At 33.1% G+C, this 20,449-nt stretch overlaps 1 protein-coding gene across 2 annotated transcripts in view; it reads right to left on the bottom strand.

Moving 5' to 3' along the window:
- The window catches only part of FAM227B (family with sequence similarity 227 member B), a 273,911-nt gene that overhangs the window by 218,839 nt on the left and 34,623 nt on the right, over positions 1 to 20,449 (bottom strand). For both annotated transcript variants that reach the window (XM_017543814.2, XM_017543824.2), the window contains exons 4-5: positions 2,478 to 2,709; positions 772 to 839 (exon numbers count right to left, since the gene is read on the bottom strand). In XM_017543814.2, the coding sequence (XP_017399303.2) occupies positions 772 to 839; positions 2,478 to 2,709 (300 nt within the window). The remainder of the gene's footprint in view (positions 1 to 771; positions 840 to 2,477; positions 2,710 to 20,449) is intronic.

The following is a 20,449-nucleotide window of genomic DNA, read 5'->3' as shown; positions in this document are numbered from 1 at the left end:
CTCACTTACAAGTGGGAGCTAAATTACAAGAACACATGAACTCATAGAGGGGAACAACAGACACTGGGGCCTAACAAAGGGTGGATGGCAGGAAGAGGGAGAAAATCAGGAAAATAACTAATGGGCACTAGGTTTAATACCTGAGTGACAAAATAATCTGTTCAACAAACCTCCAGAATATAAGTTTATTATAAAACAAACCTGCACATGTTCCACTGAACTGAAAATAAAAGCTAATTTTAAAAAAAAGCATTAAATAAGGTGGCTAGACTAATGGTGATACAAAGTTTTTCTAGCTTTAACATTATATACCTTTAGAACATATTTTTAAAAAGATGAGGTATCTAAAAATAATTCAAAAGACAATTTTTATCAAAATCTCAAAAAGATTTTTTAAAAATTGGCAGAGTAATCTAAAGATCATCAAAAAGACTTACTGATTTTCTAAAAGTAGAAGACTGATATGGGACCTGCACCACTAAGTATAAAATGTTATAAATTATTAAATAACCAAAGAATGGACTAGGGTACCTTGAAATATGTCTTCAAATAACTTGTAGTTATGTGAAGATGCCAATGCTCATTAATATTGAGTATAAAAAGAAATTAAGTGCAGTTATCTTTAAAACATAGAGACAGATGCTAGATTGGCGACAACAGACTAAAAGGACATTTACAAAAATGTTTTCAGTGGTCATCTGTGGAAATGTAGTGTTTATATTTTCTGTGAAAATCCAATTTTCAAGGATGATAAAAACATAGATACCATACCATTATCTTTTTTTTCTTATGGTACTTCTTTAAGAACTCCCCATATCTTTCCAATTTTCTATAAGAACCTTTAAAAATACAAGAATTCATGGTTTAAATGTTATATATATGTATATTCTCTAGAAATAATAAAATTGTAAATACTTTAAGCAAACTATACAAACAACACTATTCAATGAAATCAACTAGCAATTTTGATGAGTATATGCTAAACACATACTGTTAGCTGAATAAATAATTGGAATTATTATATAAAGTATATCTTCTGTTTTCCTTTTCTGAAATATCATGTTCCAACTAACATGTCTGTGGCACTTACTAAATATCTTAAGTTTTATGTCAATCCCTCTCTCCTAAAAAAAGTCCACATTTTTTCAAATAGCTCACCCAATTATGCTTGGTTGTTTCATGGTCACCTTAATTTCAATAAATTGCAGTACTGTGGAGCATGACCCAGTGAAACAATATGGGGGGCTCCGAAGTCAGATAAACTAGACTTGAATCCTGTTTCTGATCTCTATATATTGAGGATAATGTATATATAAGAAATTACCTTTTTTAAAAAACAGGAGGAAGATATGAAAAGATATGTTCCTATTCGGTTACTTGTGGATATTTTATTTCTTTATAAGATGAATTTATATGCACATACAGCTGTCTGTGTGTATGTATACAAGCTATATATATGTGTATATTTAATATATATACAAGGAAGCTATATGTAGCTTTTACAAATGAAAAAAATACACATTAAAACATTTACAATTTAAATTTAAAAATTTAAAAATAATTTAATAGAAATGTATTTAAATATATCTTCAGAATTACACAAATCTAAGTCCAAAAAAGAATATTAAATACCAAAATAACATAATGAATCTAATATCTAAAAATACTTTATAAGTACAATTAATATCATTTTCAAGACATATATGACAAATTTGGCGATTAAATCAAGAATAAGACAAGAATAATTATAAATATTTAAAATGACTCTGGAAATATTAATCAATACAATTATATTAGAAAAATGTTATACAAATATTGAAAATTAAAATTATTACTTGCAGTATGCTTTGTCATTCATTCAGTTATTTCATAGTGAACCAGTTACTCCTACAAACAAGCCTAGCTCATATAGGTTAACTATCACCCCTTTTACTTTCAGTTTTAGATATTTCTGTTCTATCCTGACCCTTGCTGATATGTTCGTTTCCAGTAAAAATATTAGTTGATGCAAACTTGCTCTCACGTCTTCCTAATATTCTGTACCTCCACTCCAGTTTAACAAAAGCTTAACAGTTTAACAACTATTTTAATGCTTTTTTTAAGTAATACTTCCTTTGAATCCACATATTTATGTTCAACCAAAAAATCTGTATTGAACCATTTTGAAATGAAGAGGTTTTAAAATAAAATATTTTTAAAATTTATATTATACCTTAGAATTTCATTCTTTATGAGATTACACACACACACACACACACACACACACACACCCCACACACACACCCCTACCTGACCATTACTTTACTAATACAAAAAATAAGGACTGGCCAGGTACACTGGCTCATGTCTATAATCCCAGCACTTTAGGAGGCTGACTCAGGAGGATCACTTGAGGCCAAAAATTGGAAACTGGAGAACAACCTGCGCAACATAGTTAGACTCCACTTCTACAAAAGATAAAAATAAATAAGGCTCACTTGTTTCAGAAATCATGCTTTTCCACTTAAATATTTTAGAGGTGTGGTTTTGCAAAAGAAGTGAATAATCCTTTAATCGTGATTCCATGATCAAAACTGCTTCAAATATTCGAGGAACATTTTCCCATAGATGTGTATAAATGGAAACAAATGAACTATCTTCTTTTATTTTTTTCAGAGTGCATGACCATTGATCATCATCTCTAAAATGGATTTCCTTTGGCCAATAATCCTGCAAAAAATGTGAAAGAATGAATACAGTTTAAGTCATTTTTAATGAATTTAAATTAATAGAGTTCAAAACCAACAAGCTTTAATTGAAACTTTATTCCATAGCATTGCTTTTTATTACTTTTTAAAAATTTGAAACAATCACAAACATTAGAAAAGTTACAAGTGCTTTACTAAAACGATTTTCCTAAATCATTTGAGAATAATTTGTTTACATGACAGCCCATTATCCTTTAAAACTTCAGTGTATATTTGCAAAAAATAAAAACATCCTCCTACATAATAAATTCAATCATTAGAATCGGGAAATTGGCATTGATACATTATTTATATTTAATACATACACTCTATTCAAGTTTCAATGGAACCAATTATGCCCTTTATAGCAAAAGAATCTAGTTCAGAAAAAAAATGTTAGGTTTTGGCTTCATGTCTATTTGGTCCCTTTCGGTCTGTGACAGTTCCACAGTATCTATGGGGAAGGGAACAGGGAAGATTAGAAGAGATAATTTAAATTTATTTTTATTTTTTTCTAGTTTTATTAAAGTACAGTTGACAACATTGTAAATATTTATGGTGTACAATGTGATGCTTCAATAAATGTATACACTGTGCAATGATTGCCCAAAAGGTAAATAACATATCTATCACCTTGCATAGTTTGTATGTGCTGAGAACATTTAAGATCTACTCTCTTAGCAATTTTCAAGTACACAATACATTATTATTAACTATAATCATCATGCTAACCAATTGATTCCCAGAATTTATCTGTCCTGTATGAAACTTTGCACCCATTTCTCCCTTTCTTTCACAAGCCCTGGTAAGACTCCATTCTACTCTCTGTTCCTATAAGGTCCATTCTTATATACTCCACTTATAAGTGAGATAATGCCACAGTTGCCTTTTTGTGCCTGGCTTATTTTACATAGCATCATGTCCTCTAAGCTCATCCACATTGTCAAAAATGAAGAGATTTTTTTTTCTTAAGGCTGAATCAATATTCCACTGTGTGTATGTGTGCACATATACATACACACACACACACACACACACACACACACACACACAGAAAATGTGTTTTATGTATATATAGACACACACACACCACATTTTCTGTTTCCATTCATAAGTTGAAAAGCACTTAGGTTGATTCCATATCTTGGTTATTGTGAATAATGCTGCGTATGACCATCAGGGTACAGATATTTCCTTGACATACTCTTTTCATCCCCTTTGAATATTACCTCAGAAATGAGGCAGCTAGATCATGTGGTAGTTGTATTTTAACTTTTGTGAGGAATACCTGTATGGTTTTTCATAATGGCTGTATTAACTTAGATTCCCATCAGCAGTGTTCAAATGTTTCTATTCTCCATATTTTTGTCAAATCTAGTTTTTTTTTCATAACAGCCATTCTAACAGGTATGAGGTGACATCTGTGCTTTCAGTTTGTATTTTCCTGATAACTAGTGATACTGACCATCTTTTCACATTGCTGTTGGCTGTTTGCATGTCTTCTTTAGAGAAATGTCTATTCCAGTCCTTTGCCCATTTTTAAATCAGGTTATTAGTTTTGTTGTTCCTGAGTCATTTGAGTCACATTACATATTTTGGACATTAACCCCTTATTAGATCTATGGTTTTCAAATATTTTCACCCATTCTACAGGTTGTCTCTTCACTCTTGCTTGTTTCCCCTGCTGTGCAGAAACTTTTAGTTTGATGTTATCCCATTTATCTATTTTTGCCTTTGCTTTTGGCTTCATATCCAAAAATTCACTGTACAGACCAATGTTACAGAATTTTTCCCCTATGTTTTCTTCTAGTAGTTTTACAGTTTTGGTTTTACATTTAAATCTTTAATCCACGTTGAGTTGATTTTTTTAATATGATGTGAGATAAGGGCTCAGTTTGATTCTTCTGTGTGTGGACACTCAATTGTCCCAACGACTTCTTTTGAAAATTGTTCATATCCTTAGCATACTTTTTAATGGAATTACTTCTTTTCTTGCTGATTTGAGTTCCTTATAGATTCTGGATATTAGTCCTTTGTCCGATGCACGGTTTACAAAGACTTTTTTCCCACTCTATGTGTTGTCTGTTTACTCTGCTGATTATTTCTTTTGCTGTGCAGAAGCTTTTTAGTTTAAGTTGCATCTATTTATCTTTGCTTTTGTTGCATTTGTTTTTGGGCTCTTGGTCATTAAGTCTTTGCCTATGCCAATGTCTAGAAGGAGTTTTCCCAATATTATCTTCAGATCTTTATGGTTTCAGGTCCTAGATTTAAGTCTTTAATCCATTTGACTTGGTTATTGTATAAGGTAAGAGATGAGAATCCAGTTTCATTTTTCTACATGTGGCTTGCCAATTATCCCAGCAATGTCTGTCGAATGGGTGTCCTTCCCACACTTTATGTTTTTGTTTGCTTTATTGAAGTTAGGTTGCCTGTCAATATTTGGTTTTATTTAAGGGTTCTCCATTCTGTTCCATTGGTCGGTGTGCCTATTTTTATACCAGTACCATGCTGTTTTGGTGACTATAGCCTTACAGTATAGTTTGAAATTGCATATATAATGCCTCCAGATTTGTTCTTTTTGCTTAGTCTTGCTTTGGCTATGAAGTAGCTTTTTTGTTGTTACATATAAATTTTAGGATTTTTTTTCTAGTTCTGTGAAAAATGATTGTCATTTTGATGGGAATTGCATTGAATCTGTAGATTGCTTTTGGCCATATGGTCATTTTCACAAAATTGATTCTACCCATCCATGAGCATGAGATGTTTTTCCATTTGTTTGTGTCATCTATAATTTCTTTCAGTAGTGTTTTGTAGTTTATTTTGTAGAAGTCTTTCACCTCCTTGGTTAGTTATGCTCCCAAGTATTTTATTTTGTTTTATTTTTGCAGCTATTGTAAAAGGGGTGTAGTTCTTGATTTGATTCTCAGCTTGAGTGTTATTTCTGTATAGCAGTGCCACTGATTTGTGCATTGATTCTGTATCCTGAAACTTTACAGAATTCATTTATCAGATCTAGGAGCTTTTGTGATGAGTCTTTAATGTTTTGTAGGTATATAATAATACCATCAGTGAACAGTGACAGTTTGATATACTCTTTAGCTATTTAGATGCCCTTTATTTCTTTCTCTTGTCTGATTGTTCTAGCTATAACTTCAGTACTGTGTTGAATAGAAGTGGTGAAAGTGGGCATACTTGTCTTGTTCAAGTTCTCAGGAGCAATGTTTTAAAGTTTTCCCTGTTCAGTATAATGCTGGCTGTGGATCTGACATAAACGGCTTTTATTACCTTAAGGTATGTCCCTTCTATGCTGGTTTTGCTGAGAGTTTTAATCACAAAGGGATGCCAAATTTTGTACTAAAAGAAGCACCAGAGAAAGGTGAAAACAAACATGAAGGAATTAAAAAATATATAGAATATGGACAAAAAATCTCCAGAGGAATATATATCATAAATAAAAATTAGAAATTCTGGAATGAAAGACACACTAGAGAAATTTCAACAATAGAATCAGACAAGTAGAAGAAAGAACTTCAAAGCTCAAAGACAAGAAGGCTTTTGAATTAACCCAGTCCAACAAGGACAAAGGAAAAAGAATTTTTAAGAAAATGAAAAAAGCCTCCAAGAAGTATGAGATTATGTTAAATGACCAAACCTAAGAATAACTGGTATTCCTGAGGAAGAAATCTATAAGTTTGGAAAACTTACTTGAGGGAATAATCAAGAAAAACTTCCCTGCCTTGCTAGAAATCTAGACATCTAAACACAGGAAGCTCAAAGGACACCCAGGAAATTCACTGTAATAAAATCATCAGCGGGGCACACAGTAATCATGTCATCTAATGTCAAAACAAAGGAAAGAATTTTAAGAGCTATGAGGGAAAAGCATCAGGTAACCTATAGAAGAAAACCTATCAGATTGAAAACAGATTTTTCAGCAGAAACATTACAAGCCAGAAGAAACTCGGATCCTATCTTTAGCCTCCTTAAACAAAATGATTGTAGGCCAAGAATTTTGTATCCAGCAAAATTAAGATTCACAAATGAAGAAAAGATAAAGTCTTCTTCAGACAAACAAATGAGGAGAGATTTTGCTACTATCAAGCCAGCACTAAAAGAACTGCTAAANAAAAAAAAAAAAAAAAAAAAAAAAAAGTTCTAAATCTTAAAACAAAACCTTGAAATATACCAAAATTGAACATCCTTAAAGCATAAATTTCACAGGGCCTATAAAACAATAACACAATTAAAAAAACATGGCATTCAGGTAACAACTGGCATGATGAATAGAATAGCACCTCACATCTCAAAACTAACATTGGATGTAAATAGCCTAAATGCTCCACTTTAAAGATAGAGAATGGCAGAATACATAATAATTTATCAACCCAGTATGTACTATCTTCAAGAGAATCACCTAATACATAGGACTCACATAAACTTAAGGTAAAGGTGTAGAAAATGATATTCCAGGCAAATTGACACCAAAAATATAGGAGTAGTTATTCTTGTATCAGACAAAATAAGCTTTAAAGCAGTGACAGTTAAAAAAGACAAGGAGGGACATTATATAATGATGAAAGGACTAGTCTAACAGGAAAATATCACAATCCTAAATATATATGCATCTAACACTGGAGCTCTCAAACTTATAAAACAATTACAATTAGATGTAAGAAATGAGATAGACAGCAGCACATAGTGGGAGGACTTCAATAACAGTGGGAGGACTTCAATACTCCACTGACAGCACCGAACAGGTCATCAAGACAAAATGCCAACAAGGAAATGGACTTAAACTATACCCTACAACAAAAGGACTTAACAGATATATACAGAATATAGTGGCCAATAACTGCAGAATAGATAGTATATTCATCAGTTCATGAAACATTCTCCAAGACAGACCATAGGACAGGCCACAAAACAAGTCTCAATAAATTTAAGAAAATCAAAATTATATGAAGTACTCTTTCAGGCCACAGCGGAATAAAATTGGAAATCAACTCCAAAAAGAACTCTCAAAACCATGCAAATACATGGAAATAAAATAACCTGCTCCTGGATGATTGTTGGATCAACAATAAAATCAATACGGAAATTTAAAAATTCTTTGAACTGAGCAATAATACTGATGCAACCTATCGAAACTTCGGAGGTAAAGCAAAACCAGTGCTAAGAGGAATATTCATAGCATTAAATACCTACATTGAAAAGTCTGAAAGAGAGCAAGTAGATAACCTAAGGTCACACCTCAAAGAACTAGAGAAAAAGGAACCAATGGTTTTCTTAGGGGAAACCCTTTCCATTTTTCACTATTGATTATGATGTCAGATGTAGGCTTTCATATATGGTCTTTATAATCTCAAAGTACATTCCTTCTGTACCTAATTTGCTGAGCATTTTTAAAATCAAAAAGCAATGTTGAATTTTGTTACATGCTTTTTCTTCATCTATTGAGATGATGATGATTTTATTCTTCATCTGCTAATGTGGTTTATCACATTGATTGATTTGTATATGTTGAATCATCCTTGCATCCCATGAATAAATCCTACTTGATCATGGTATATGATTCTTTTAATGTAGTGTTGAATTGGGTTCACTCGTTTTTGTTGAGGATTTTGGCATTACTATTCATTATGAGATAATGGGCCATAGTTTTCTTTTCTTGTAGTGTCCTTATAGTATTAGGGTAACCCTATCCTCATAAAATGAATTTGAAAGTATTCCTTCCTCTTCTATTTTTCAGAAGAGTCTGAGAAAGATTGATAGTAATTCTTCTTTCAATGTTTGGTAGAATTCACCAGTAAAGTTAAAGGGTCCTTGGCTTTTCTTTGTTGGGAGGTATTCAATTACAGATTCAATACCTTTACTCAGGATTGATCTGTTCAGATTTTCTATTTCTTCATGATTTGATCATGGAAAGTTGTATATTTCAAAGAATTTACTCATTTATTCTAGGTTATTCAATTTATTTGTATATAACTTCTCATGGTAGCCTATTATAATTATTTATATTTCTGTGGCATCAACTTTAATGTCTCCTCTTTTATTTCTGATTCTATTTATTTGAATCTTCCTTCATTTTTCCTTAGTTTAGCTAGAAAATTGACAGTTTTGTTAATCTTTTCAAAAAATGCAATTCAGTTTTGTTGATCATTTCTATTGTTTTTCTATTCTCTCCATTTATTTCTGTTCTGGTCTTTGTTATTTCTTTCCTTCTACTGACTTTGGGCTTAGTTGGTTCTGTTTGTTCTAGTTCCTTGAGGCATAAGTTAGGTTGTTTGAGATTTTTTCTTAATGCAGGCATTTTTTGCTATAAACTTCCCTCTTATAAATTCTTTGTTTATCCCATAAGTTTTGGTAGATTATTTACTTTTCATTTGTCTTAAGATACTTTGATTTTCCTTTTGATTTCTTCCTGACCCACTGGCTGTTCAAGAGTGTGTTGTTCAACTTCCAGTTCTCCTCCATTATTGATTTCTAGTTTAATACCATTGTGGTCAGAAGAGATACTTGATATGACTTCAGTCTTATTAAATTTGCTAAGACTTGTTTTGTGGCCCAACATACAATCTATCCTGGAGAATTTTCTTTGTGCACTTCAGAAGAATGTGCATTCTGCTGCTTTTGGATAGAATGATCTGTATATGTCTGTTAGGATCATTTTGTCTAGAGTGTTGTTCAGGTCCTCTATTTCCCTTTTAATTTTCTCTCCAGATGATCTATCCATTTTTTGAAAATATGGCCTTAAAGTCTCCTATTATTAATGTATTGCTGTCTATTTCTTCCTTCAGTTATGTTAATATTTGCTTTATATATTTAGGTGCTCTGATACTGGGTGCATATATATTTACAATTATTAGACATTCTTTGCCAATTGACCCCTTTATTATTATATGAATACCCTCTTTGTCTCTTTTAAATGATTTTGACTTAAAGCTTACTTAACCTGATAGAAGTAGAGCTATCCTAGTTCTCCTTTATTATCATTGCATAAATTATCTTTTCTCATCTCTTCACTTACAGTCTATGTATGTTCTTAAAGCTAAAGTGAGTCTTTTGTGTGCAGCATATAGCTGTTTCTTGCTTTAAAAAAAAATCCAATTGGGCATGGTGGCTCACACCTGTAATCTAAGCACTTTGGGAGGCCGAGGCGGGTGGATCATTTGAGGTTAAGAGTTCAAGACCAGCCTGAACAATATGGTGAAACCCTGTCTCTACTAAAAATACAAAAATTAGCTAGGTGTGGTGGTGTGCACCTGTAGTACCAGCTACTCAGGAAGCTGAGACAGGGAGAATTGCTTGAACCCAGGAGGCAGAGGTTGCAGTGAGCCGAGATTGCCCCACTGCAGTCCAGCCTGAGTGACAGAGCCAGATTCCATTTCAAAAATAAAAATAAAAAAGTCAGCCAGCCACTTACATCTGTTGATTGAAGAATTTAACCCATTTACACTTAAAGCAATTACTGACATGTAAGAATTTACTACTGACATTTTGTTCATTGTTTTCTGATTGTTTTGTATATAGTTGGCGCAAAAGTAATTATGTATTTTGCCATTATTTTTAATGCCATTTTTAATAGCAAAAACCACAATTACTTTTGCTCCAAACTAATAGTAACTTCATTCTCTTCTTCCTCTGTTGCTGTCTTCCTTTGTGATTTGATGATTTTTTATAATGGTATACTTTGACACCTTTCTATTTATCTTTTGTGTATGTAAACAAGGATTTTCCTTGTGGTTATATAAGACTTACATAAGACATCTTACAATTATTACATTCTATTTTGGGATGATAACAACTTAACATGTACCACATATAAAAACTCTACACCTTAACTCCCACCCTCACATTTTATGCTACTGATGTCATTATTTACATTTTATATATATTGTACATCCATTATCAAATTATTGTAACAATTTTATTAATTTTAATTTTTGTGAATGCATAGTAGGTATATATATTTATGAGCCATATGAGAGGTTTTGATACACGCATGCAATGTATAATAACCAAATCATGAAAAATGGGGTTTCCATCCCCTCAAGCATTTATCCTATGTGTCACAAATAATCCAGTAATACACTTTTTATTTTAAAATGTATAATTAAATTGTTACTGACTATATTCACCTTCTTGTGCTATCAATACTCAGCCTTATTCATTTTTTCTAATGAATATTTTTGTATTCATTAACCATCCCCATCTGCCCCAATCCTCCCACTCCTTTTCCTAGTTTCTGGTAACCCTCTTTCTACTCTATTTCCATGAGTTCAATTGTTTTCATTTTTAGAATCTACAAATAAGTGAGAAATTCAGTGTTTGTTTTTCTGTGCCTGATTTATTTCACTCAACATAACAATTTCCAGTTCCATCTATGCTGTGTAGGTAACAAGATCTCATGCTTTTTTATGGCTGAATAGTACTTATGTGTAGAGGTACCACATTGTCTTTATCCATTCATCAGTTCATGGACACTTAAGAGTGTTTCCTAATCTTGGCTATTGTTAACAGTTCTGCAACAAACCTGGGAGTGCAGATATCTCTTTAACATACTGATTTCTTTCCTCTGGTATACACTCAGCAGTGGGATTGCTAGATGGTATGGTAGTTACATTTGTAGATTTTTGGGGAACCTTCAAATTGTTTTCCATAGTGGTTGTACTAATTTACATACCCACCATTAATGTATGAGGGTTCCCTTTTCTCCACATCCTCCCCAGCATTTGTTATTGCCTGTCTTTTGCATATAAGCCATTTTAACTGGGTGAGACAATATGTCATTGTAGTTTTGATTTGCATTTCTTTGATGATCAATGATGTTGAGTACCTTTTCAGATGACGGTTTTCCATTTTATGTCTCCTTTTGAGAAATGTCTATTCAAATATTTCACCCATTTTTAAATCAGATTATTAGTTTTCCTATAGAGTTGTGTAAGCTCCTTATATATTCTGGTTATCAGATGAGTGATTTGCAAATCTTTTCTCCCATTCCATAGATTGTCTCTTCACTTTACTGGCAGTCTCCTTTGCTGGTCAGAGCTTTTTAGCTTGATGTAAACCCATTTGTTCATGTTTGCTTTGGTTGCCTGTGCTTGAGGCATATTGCTCAAGAAATCTTTGCCCAGACAAATGTGCTAGAGAATCTTCTCAATGTTTTCTTGTAGTAGTTTCATAGTTTGAGATCTTAAATTTAAATCTTTAATCCATTCTGATCTTTGTATATGGCAAGAGATAATGATCTAGCTTCATTCTTCTGCATATGCATATCCATTTTCTCAGCACCATTTATTCAAGAAACTGTCCTTTATTCAATGCATGTACTTGGCACCTTTGTTGAAAATGAGTTCACTGTAGGTGTGTGGATTTGTTTGTGGGTTCTCCATTTTATTCCATTGGTGTGTATGTCTATTTTATGCCAGTACCATGCCATTTTGGTTAACATAGCTTGCAGTATAATTTGAAGTCAGGTAATGTGATTCCTCTGGTTTTATCCCTTTTGCTTAGAATAGCTTTGGCTATTCTAGGTATTTTGTGGTTTCAAAGAAATTTTAGGATTTTTTTTCTATTTCTGTGAAGAATGTCATTGGTATTTTGATAGGGATTGCATTAAATCTGTAAATTCCTTTCAGTAGTTTGCACATTTTAACAATATTGATTATTCCATTCCATAATCATGGAATATCTTCCCATGTTTTGGTATCCTCTTAAATTTCTTTCATCAGTGTTTCACAGTTTTCATGGTAAAGGTCTTTCACTTCTTTGGTTAATTTAATTCCTAGGTATTTCATTTATTTTTGGTTTTAATATATGGGATTACTTTTTTCTTTTTCAGATTTTTCTCTCTTGCCATATAGAAATGCTACTGATGTTTGTATGTTGTTTTGTATCCTACAACCTTACTGAATTTGTTTACCAATTCTAATATTTCAATGAAGTCTTTAGGTTTTTCCAAATATAAGATCCTATCATCTGCAAACAAGAATAGTTTGACTTCTTCCTTTCCAATTTAGATGCCATTTCTTTCTTTCTTTTCTCTAATTGCTCTAGCTAGGACTTTCAGTAATATGGTTGAATAATAGTGGTGAAAGTAAGAATAATAATAGTGGCAAAAGTGGGCATCCTTGTTGTGTTCCTGATCTCACAGGAAAGGCATTCAGCTCTTCCCCATAAAGTGTTACTCGCTGTGGGTCTGTCATATACAGCTTTTAGTATGTTAATGCATATTCCTTCTGTATCCAGTTTTTTGAGGATTTTTATCTCGAAGGAATGTTGGAGTTTATCAAATGCCTTTTCAGCATCAGTGGGAATGATCATATGGGTTTTGTCCTTCATTCTGTTGATATGACATATCACATTGACTGATTTGTGTATATTGAACCATCCCTGCATCCCTGGAATAAATCCCACTTGGCCATGATGAATGATACTTTTAATGTTCTATTGAATTCAGTTTGATATGTATTTTTAATACTTTTGCCTTTTAACTCTTAAAATAGAGTTAAAAGTAATATACACACTACCAATACAGTATTACAGTATTGATTTTGACTATATTTTTATATTTATAGTGAGTTTTATACTTTAATTTGTTTCCATATTGTTAGTGTTCTTTATTTGAACTTGAGGAACTCCCTTTACATCTAATGCAAGTAATATCTAGTGGTGATAAACTCCCAACACTTTTTCCATGTGTGGGAAAGTTGTTATCTTGACTTCATTTTTGAAGGAGAGCCTTGCCAGGTTATCAAATTCTTTGTTGGCAGTTTTTTTTTGTTTTTGTTTTTCAGCACTTCATATTATCTTTCTTTCTCCTGGATTTCAAGGTATCTGCTGAAAAATCAGCTTATAATCTTATACCTGTATATAATAAGTAACTTTTTTATCAGCTTCTAATCTTATAACTGTATATAATAAATAACTTTTTTCTTGCTGCTTTCAAAAGTATCTCTTGTCTTTGACTTTTGATAATTTCATTATAATGTATCTTGGGGAAGATTTCTTTGTCTTAACTTATCTGGAGATTTTTTTGGGCTTCATGGATCCTGCTGCTTATTTTGCTCTCTCAATTTAGGAATATTTCTATCATTCTGTCTTTAAATAAGCTTTCTACTCTTTTCTCTTTCCCTTCTTCTTCTGGAATTCCTGTTAAGCATATATGTTTCACTTGACAGTGTCCCATAACTTGTAGGCTTTACTGCTATTTTTCATTCTATGTTTTTGTTCCTTGGACAGAGCGATTTCAAATGATCTGTATTTGAGTACCCCTACTGTTTCTTCTGATTCTTGAAGTTGTATTTTTAAGTATTCATCAGGCAGTTTGTAGATCTCTATTTCTTTAGGTAACTGATGATTCATTTTGTTACTTTGGTGATGTCACGTTTCCTTGATTATTTGTCACCTTTGTGGGCTTGTTTTGATGCCTGCACATTTGAAGAAACACATGCCTCCTGTGGTCTTTTAAAGGCTGGCTTCAGCACAAAAGCCCTTTACCTGTCAGCCCACCCAGAAAGTGTAGGCAGGCCAGCTGGTAGAATCTGTGGACTTCCTGCTGAAACTGTCAGGTAAGTTGACTTGGTATCTGGTTCATTATGTGGGCAGGTCTGTTACCTAGGCTCACAGTGGCTAGCCTTGTACTTTGGTTTATGGGGTTGGGCCTCTGGGCTTCCTTGGATATTCTTACATCTTGGGTCCACTGCAGTGGTCCTGAGTCCTAGCTCAAGGGGTGTTGACCTGGCACAGCAGTCCACTTGGTGGAGCCTGTACACTTAATCTGTGGAGCCAGAACTGAAGCCTTGGCCCATATGGGCCAATGTGACACTGCAGTGGGGGCTGGCCTAGTGCTCGGATGGGCCTTGTGTCTGTTTTGAGGGTTGTTCTGGTGCCTGGGATTGTGGGGTTGGCTTTGAGCCTAGGTCTCAGGAGCAGTCCTGGCACCTGTGTCCATTGACTGACCTGGTTCTGGGGTCTACTGGTGCAGACTTGGTCCTGAGTACACTGAAGTGGACCTGAAGCCTGAGTGCCCTGGAGCCTGCCTCACCTAGATATGGCCTGGAGCCTGCAGCAACCTGGTGCTGCAGCAGGCATGGAGCCTGAATCCTCCTGTGCTAGCCTAAAGTCAAAAATCCAAAGGTGCTGGGGTGGAGCTGGAGTTTGAGTCTGAGAGGGATAGCCTGGAACTGTGGGGGCTGTCCTGCCACTAGAGTGGGACTGGAGACTGGGTCCACAGGTGCTGGCCTGGAGCTTGGGACTGTGGAGGGTGGGCTTGCACAGTCCTCTTTCTGGGGTCCATGGCAAAGTTATGTGCTCACTTCACTCTCCTTTCCCCTTCCCACATGAAAGGTATCTCTCTCCACACTGTTCTGCCCTAGCTTGGTATCTTGAAAATGTCCTTCCTAACCTCTTCAAGGCATCTTTTCTTATTTCTATGCTATATCCAGGCCTCCCACATAGCGGAGGCTAGTAATATATCACTTGGATTCCTTAGCTCTTGTAAAGGCATTTTTCTTGAATCGATCGTTGCTCAAATTGGTATTTTGGCAAAGGGATAAATGCTATTTTTCTATTTTGCTGAAGTCATTCAACCTCAGGCTTTTTTGTTTTTACTTTTATATATTCAAAGCCACAAATTCACACTGCTTCTAATTCCAAATCTAACCATCCTTGTTTTCTCTTTCCATATTATAATTGCCAACTCCAACAACTAAAAAGCTAGCTTCTATTATCTTTAATATATTTACTTATTTGATCAATCCTTTTATGTATCCAATCTCTCATATTTGCTCCCAGACTCTTCCCTATATGAATACCCTTTTCATGCTACTTGGGCTCTGATATCCCATGGTAGATTGCCAATTCTGCGAGGACATCCTCCTTATCCCCACTTGATCTCTGACCTCCAGCATCAGAGTGAAGGCTACCTTCCTCTTCACCATTTATGTGCGAATATCATCATCACTCCCTTGGATTATGATACCTGTGGTATCACATGGACATCCTCCTCACCATTGCTGGACCCAGAAATCTTGCTCTGGGCCACCACAGCAAACCCTTCTTTCTCAATGTGGAAGCCTGCCTTGTTTTGGCATGCAAACGGCTTTAAGACTAAATTGTTTTGGAAAAGAATGAGATGTAATGAAAGGGAAACAAGGGAAATGAAGAGAAGGTGAAGGGAAGTTGAACCAAAACTTTAATATCTGCAAATCTAAATACAAGATTATCTTTTGATATAATCAAATAATAGCAAAACTAAGACAACATAATTAGAAGTTTATAAATAATACGTTTTGGAATGATGGGAGACTTGTGTAGGATGACACTCTACAATGGAGTTTGGGTAAAATGTACTGGGGATTTAGCTAAAGGGGAAGAAATCTGAAGTCTGCAGATCAGAAATTTCAAACCCACCTTGGTCTATTATACCTCTTTTTCTCTTCCTTTGAAAGTATCCTAAACTCATCATACATGTGTTCATTTACTAATTGTGCTCTCTAGTAGTAAGATATGAAAATAGTACCCAGTGTTTAACACTGGAACACTTTTCCAAAAAGTCTTGGTCCCCCTGTCATTTTGAAAAAGAGTGCTATATAAATATATAAGTGCCCTCTTCCAAATCCTGTAAATGCATATCTTAAATAAGACACAAGCACTTGGGAAAGTTTTCTAACACTGATCTGGAAAATTATGTCAAGAATTTCAGAGATTTTGGAAAAATAAGAGAAGGTCACAGGGTAAAATCCCTGACAAACACTGTCAATTTAGAATGGCAGCTACATTTGAAAACACAGTCCTTATGAGTCATGTGTTGCTGTTGTCAGGGAAGTTAAGGGAATAGGGAGAGGCTAAAAGGAATTTGAAAAGATGTATATGTACAAACCTTTATGAAAATGTATTCTTTATGTCAGACTTGAGATATCACAATCCTTGTTCCTAAGATACTGAAATATTATTATGAGCTGAATAAATTTCCAGAAATTCTACAGGCTGATCAGACTCTGTCTTCTCTACATTACCAAGGTAATCAAGGGATTGACTGGTGTCCCAAAGCAATTAATATAAAGCAGGTGACATTTAAATTCTTTTAATGAATTATTTGTGTATGTATTATTAAATGGATACAAGGTGATTATCTTGGGGTAGATCATATCTTGTAGCAGATCATAATCTACTTTCCCCATCTCATTTATCTAATTAGTTTCCTTCCTTATTACTTTATATTTTGCCTTCAATCAGATACCTCTTGAATAGAGTATCATCTAAAAAACAAATTTTATAGCCAGACCTAAAAAGGCAAATTGAGTCAACCAGCAGCTAACAGGAGGATGAGCTGTCAGGCAGAAGTTATGTCATTACTGCAAGAAAGGAGATCAACACTACTACTAGAGTATGAGCATCCAGAGTCTATGATGATTATATTAATTAAAAGTAAATAAAGGTATTCAAATCCCAAAAGAAGAGAAGAATTGGACTAAAAATTTTTGTTTCCTAAGGAGTTAAATTCTATATTATAGCACTGTGGTCCTTAGTGATTACTAAGAAGAATATTTACCCTGTTTAAAACAGGGTCAGTGAACCAAGAATTGGCTATGTATTTGTTATGTTTATGTTAATTATCACAATTAACTTTGGCAGTGGAAGAAGCACAAATTATTATATGCTAATACAAAACTAGAGATGGAGAAAGGAGAGTAGATAGACAAAAGGGCTATTGTGGAGTTTAGAGAGAAATTTTTTTAAATTAAATATATGGTTAATTCTTCACCCATGTCCCAAAGCCCAAAAGACAATGCTTAAGTATCAAACAAAAGATAAGAAATAAAAAGCATGACTAGAATTAGTAGAAAAAGTGACCACTATTTAGCTCTTCTTCCCTTACATTAAGTTTTGATATAAGGATTTAAATGGATTAATGAATAAGTAAATTAATAAATAAATAAGCAAATAAACCAGGCTATTCCCTGAATAAAGATAATGGGATTGAAATAATTATTTTCTCTGTCATAAAATAATTTTGACCTCTAAGAAAAATCATAATAGGGATGAGTACTCTCCAGATATAGATTACAAATCTAGCAGGAATGTTAACAAAAATTAACACTGATGAAGTAAGAGAAGATGAATTAAAGTTTTACCAGATAAAAGTTGCATGGATACTGAAAAAAGGTAGTCAGAAATAAATAACATAAAAATCAAAATTATAGTATATAAATATAAAAGCAATTTGAATCAACACTTTAGTACTTGAAGAACCAAAAAGAATTTTTTAAAAGTGTGACAGTAAAGAGAAATGAGGCAGAAGGAGGAAGACAGTGTAAATTCCATAAGAGTTGAAATTTTTGTCTTTGTTCATTGCTGAATCTCCAGTGCACAGAAAAATACTTGGCAAATAGTGGGTAGTGAACAGAAATAATTAAATGAGTGAATGAATAGGATAAGAGAGCTGACACTGATATAACAATAGTGGGGAAAAAAAGATAATATAAAAATAAAACATAAAAATATTTTTATAAAAATAAAAGTAGAAACAGAATTGTGATGGAGTGAAGAGAATTTGGGAAGTGATCAACAGAGAACTGAGAGGCTAAAAACAATAAAAGATAAAAAGATACATAGAAGTATTACAGAAGAAGGAAAGAGGGGAGAGAGTGAAACTGATATAAAATATTAAATTATCAAAAAAGATAGAAATAATATGGACTGGCAAAAAGAGAAGACTTTAGATGTTATGATAAAAGATGAAGTAAAAGACAAGAGAAACCAGTTACACTGTTTACTGTTATTAATACTAGTTAACAGCAGAGCTCAGATTTGGAGATAGGCAATCTGATACCAGAATCTCTGTTCTTAACCGCTATACTATTAATACTATGCAGACACATAGCTCTGTTTCTAGACTTTAAAAGGAGGAAAATAAAATAGGCTTTTAAGAAGCTATGAAAAGTTTACAATTTATTTTTCATTTCTCTTTTGTTTTATTCATTTGTTTGTTAATAATATGCCTCAATTCTAAAACAGCTCCACAAGGGCAGGCACCTTTGCTTGTTTTTATCCACTGATATATCCTAAGTATCTATGTGCCTGGAACATAGCAGGTGTTCAAAAATATTTCTTAAATAAATTCTTGGTAGTCATTACTTTTTTACCATCATCTATTAGACAAAGACTTTGTATTGCAAACAAAAAATTAAACATCTAGTCATTTTATTCCTGAATACTTTCAAATATCCAATACTTTGGCAATGCACAAACACAGTCAAACCATAAAAAATAACTAAAGAATATGAGTATTTGGTTGGGAAATTCAGACAATAAGAAAGGATTTACAGATAAACCTATAAATGACAAAATGATATAAATGAATATGTTATTTTATCAAATGCTATCTGATAAAAATTGACGGCTATAAATACAGCCTTTGAATACAACTATAAATATGTCCTTTGCATACAAAAATGATACGATTGATATACTATTAATAAGACATTCTTTGATTCGATTTTATTCTATATTTAGTGAAGGGCCGGCATAAACCTATTATCTTGATTTGATTTGTATCATTCTCAATTTAAACAAACAGATTATGTATTGACTACTTCAAATAATTAGAAATTTTTATTTGAAATCATAGGTTCTCAAACATGTATAATAATACAGTCTCCATTATATGCTGAATTTATTGTAACTTTAACTTAAAAATTAAAACATTAAAAAGTCCTGAAACATTGTCATTAGGCTGCAGCACATTTCCATCATTTTTCAAATCAAAATAGTTACAAAAAGTTTGTCCTAAAAGTATTTCAACATACTTAGCTACAGCACGTGACTGAAGTAAACTTTTATAACTAAGAACGTTTTCATGTAAGGGAACGCAATCCTGTCCCAAAACATTGAAAGGAAAAAAAAAAACTTATCTAAACAAATTTAAAAACAGAAAATAGATATTTAAAAATACATATTTCTGAAACTACATTGCTAGCAGTTTAATCATAGCAAATGCTATTTATATTTAAGCATAAATATAAATTATTTATATTCTAAACCACTCAAAATACAAAAATACCTAATTAAAAAGCTATCTTTTCTCTGTTTTCTATACCGACATCTTTATTCTGGCCCTTACTTGACACTCCTCAATGCAAAACATATCCGACCTTCACACTTACATGTGCATGAATCCAAGGGAAGACTTACCAAGTCCAATAACTCCAGGCAAAGTTTGCAATTACACATAACAATGGAATTGGAACTTTCAACATGAAAACACATTTTTAATTTTCCCCTCTGATTCAATAATCAAGGAATATTGATGTAAAACCTCTAAAAATTACCTGTCTCAGGTGTGGTACATAAATCAATGAGGTAAGTAAGCACAATTGTTGGATATTCTTTAAGGCGTAAATACATAAGACAAAAATCTTACATTAATAAAAATATACAGAAATGTCTGCATAGGACTAGAGTTTTTAAATGTGAAAAAGAGAATAGAATATTGACAAGAGGGAAAGACTACAATATAGACCCTACCGAAAAAGTATTTATCCACACTTTCCATATTGAAACGTATTTTTCAAATTTCCAGTCTTAAAGTCTGTTCTTAGTCTGCTACATCTCCATAACTGATATATATATATATATATATATATATATATATTTTTTTTTTTTTTTTTTTTTTGAGACGGAGTTTCACTCATGTTACCCAGGCTGGAGTGCAATGGCGC

This window comes from Cebus imitator, unplaced genomic scaffold (genome assembly GCF_001604975.1).
Source record: "Cebus imitator isolate Cc_AM_T3 unplaced genomic scaffold, Cebus_imitator-1.0 Scaffold9, whole genome shotgun sequence".
NCBI classification, from domain to species: domain Eukaryota; kingdom Metazoa; phylum Chordata; class Mammalia; order Primates; family Cebidae; genus Cebus; species Cebus imitator.
Note: the sequence above shows the minus strand (reverse complement) of the source record. Positions and strands in the feature narration are given on the sequence as shown.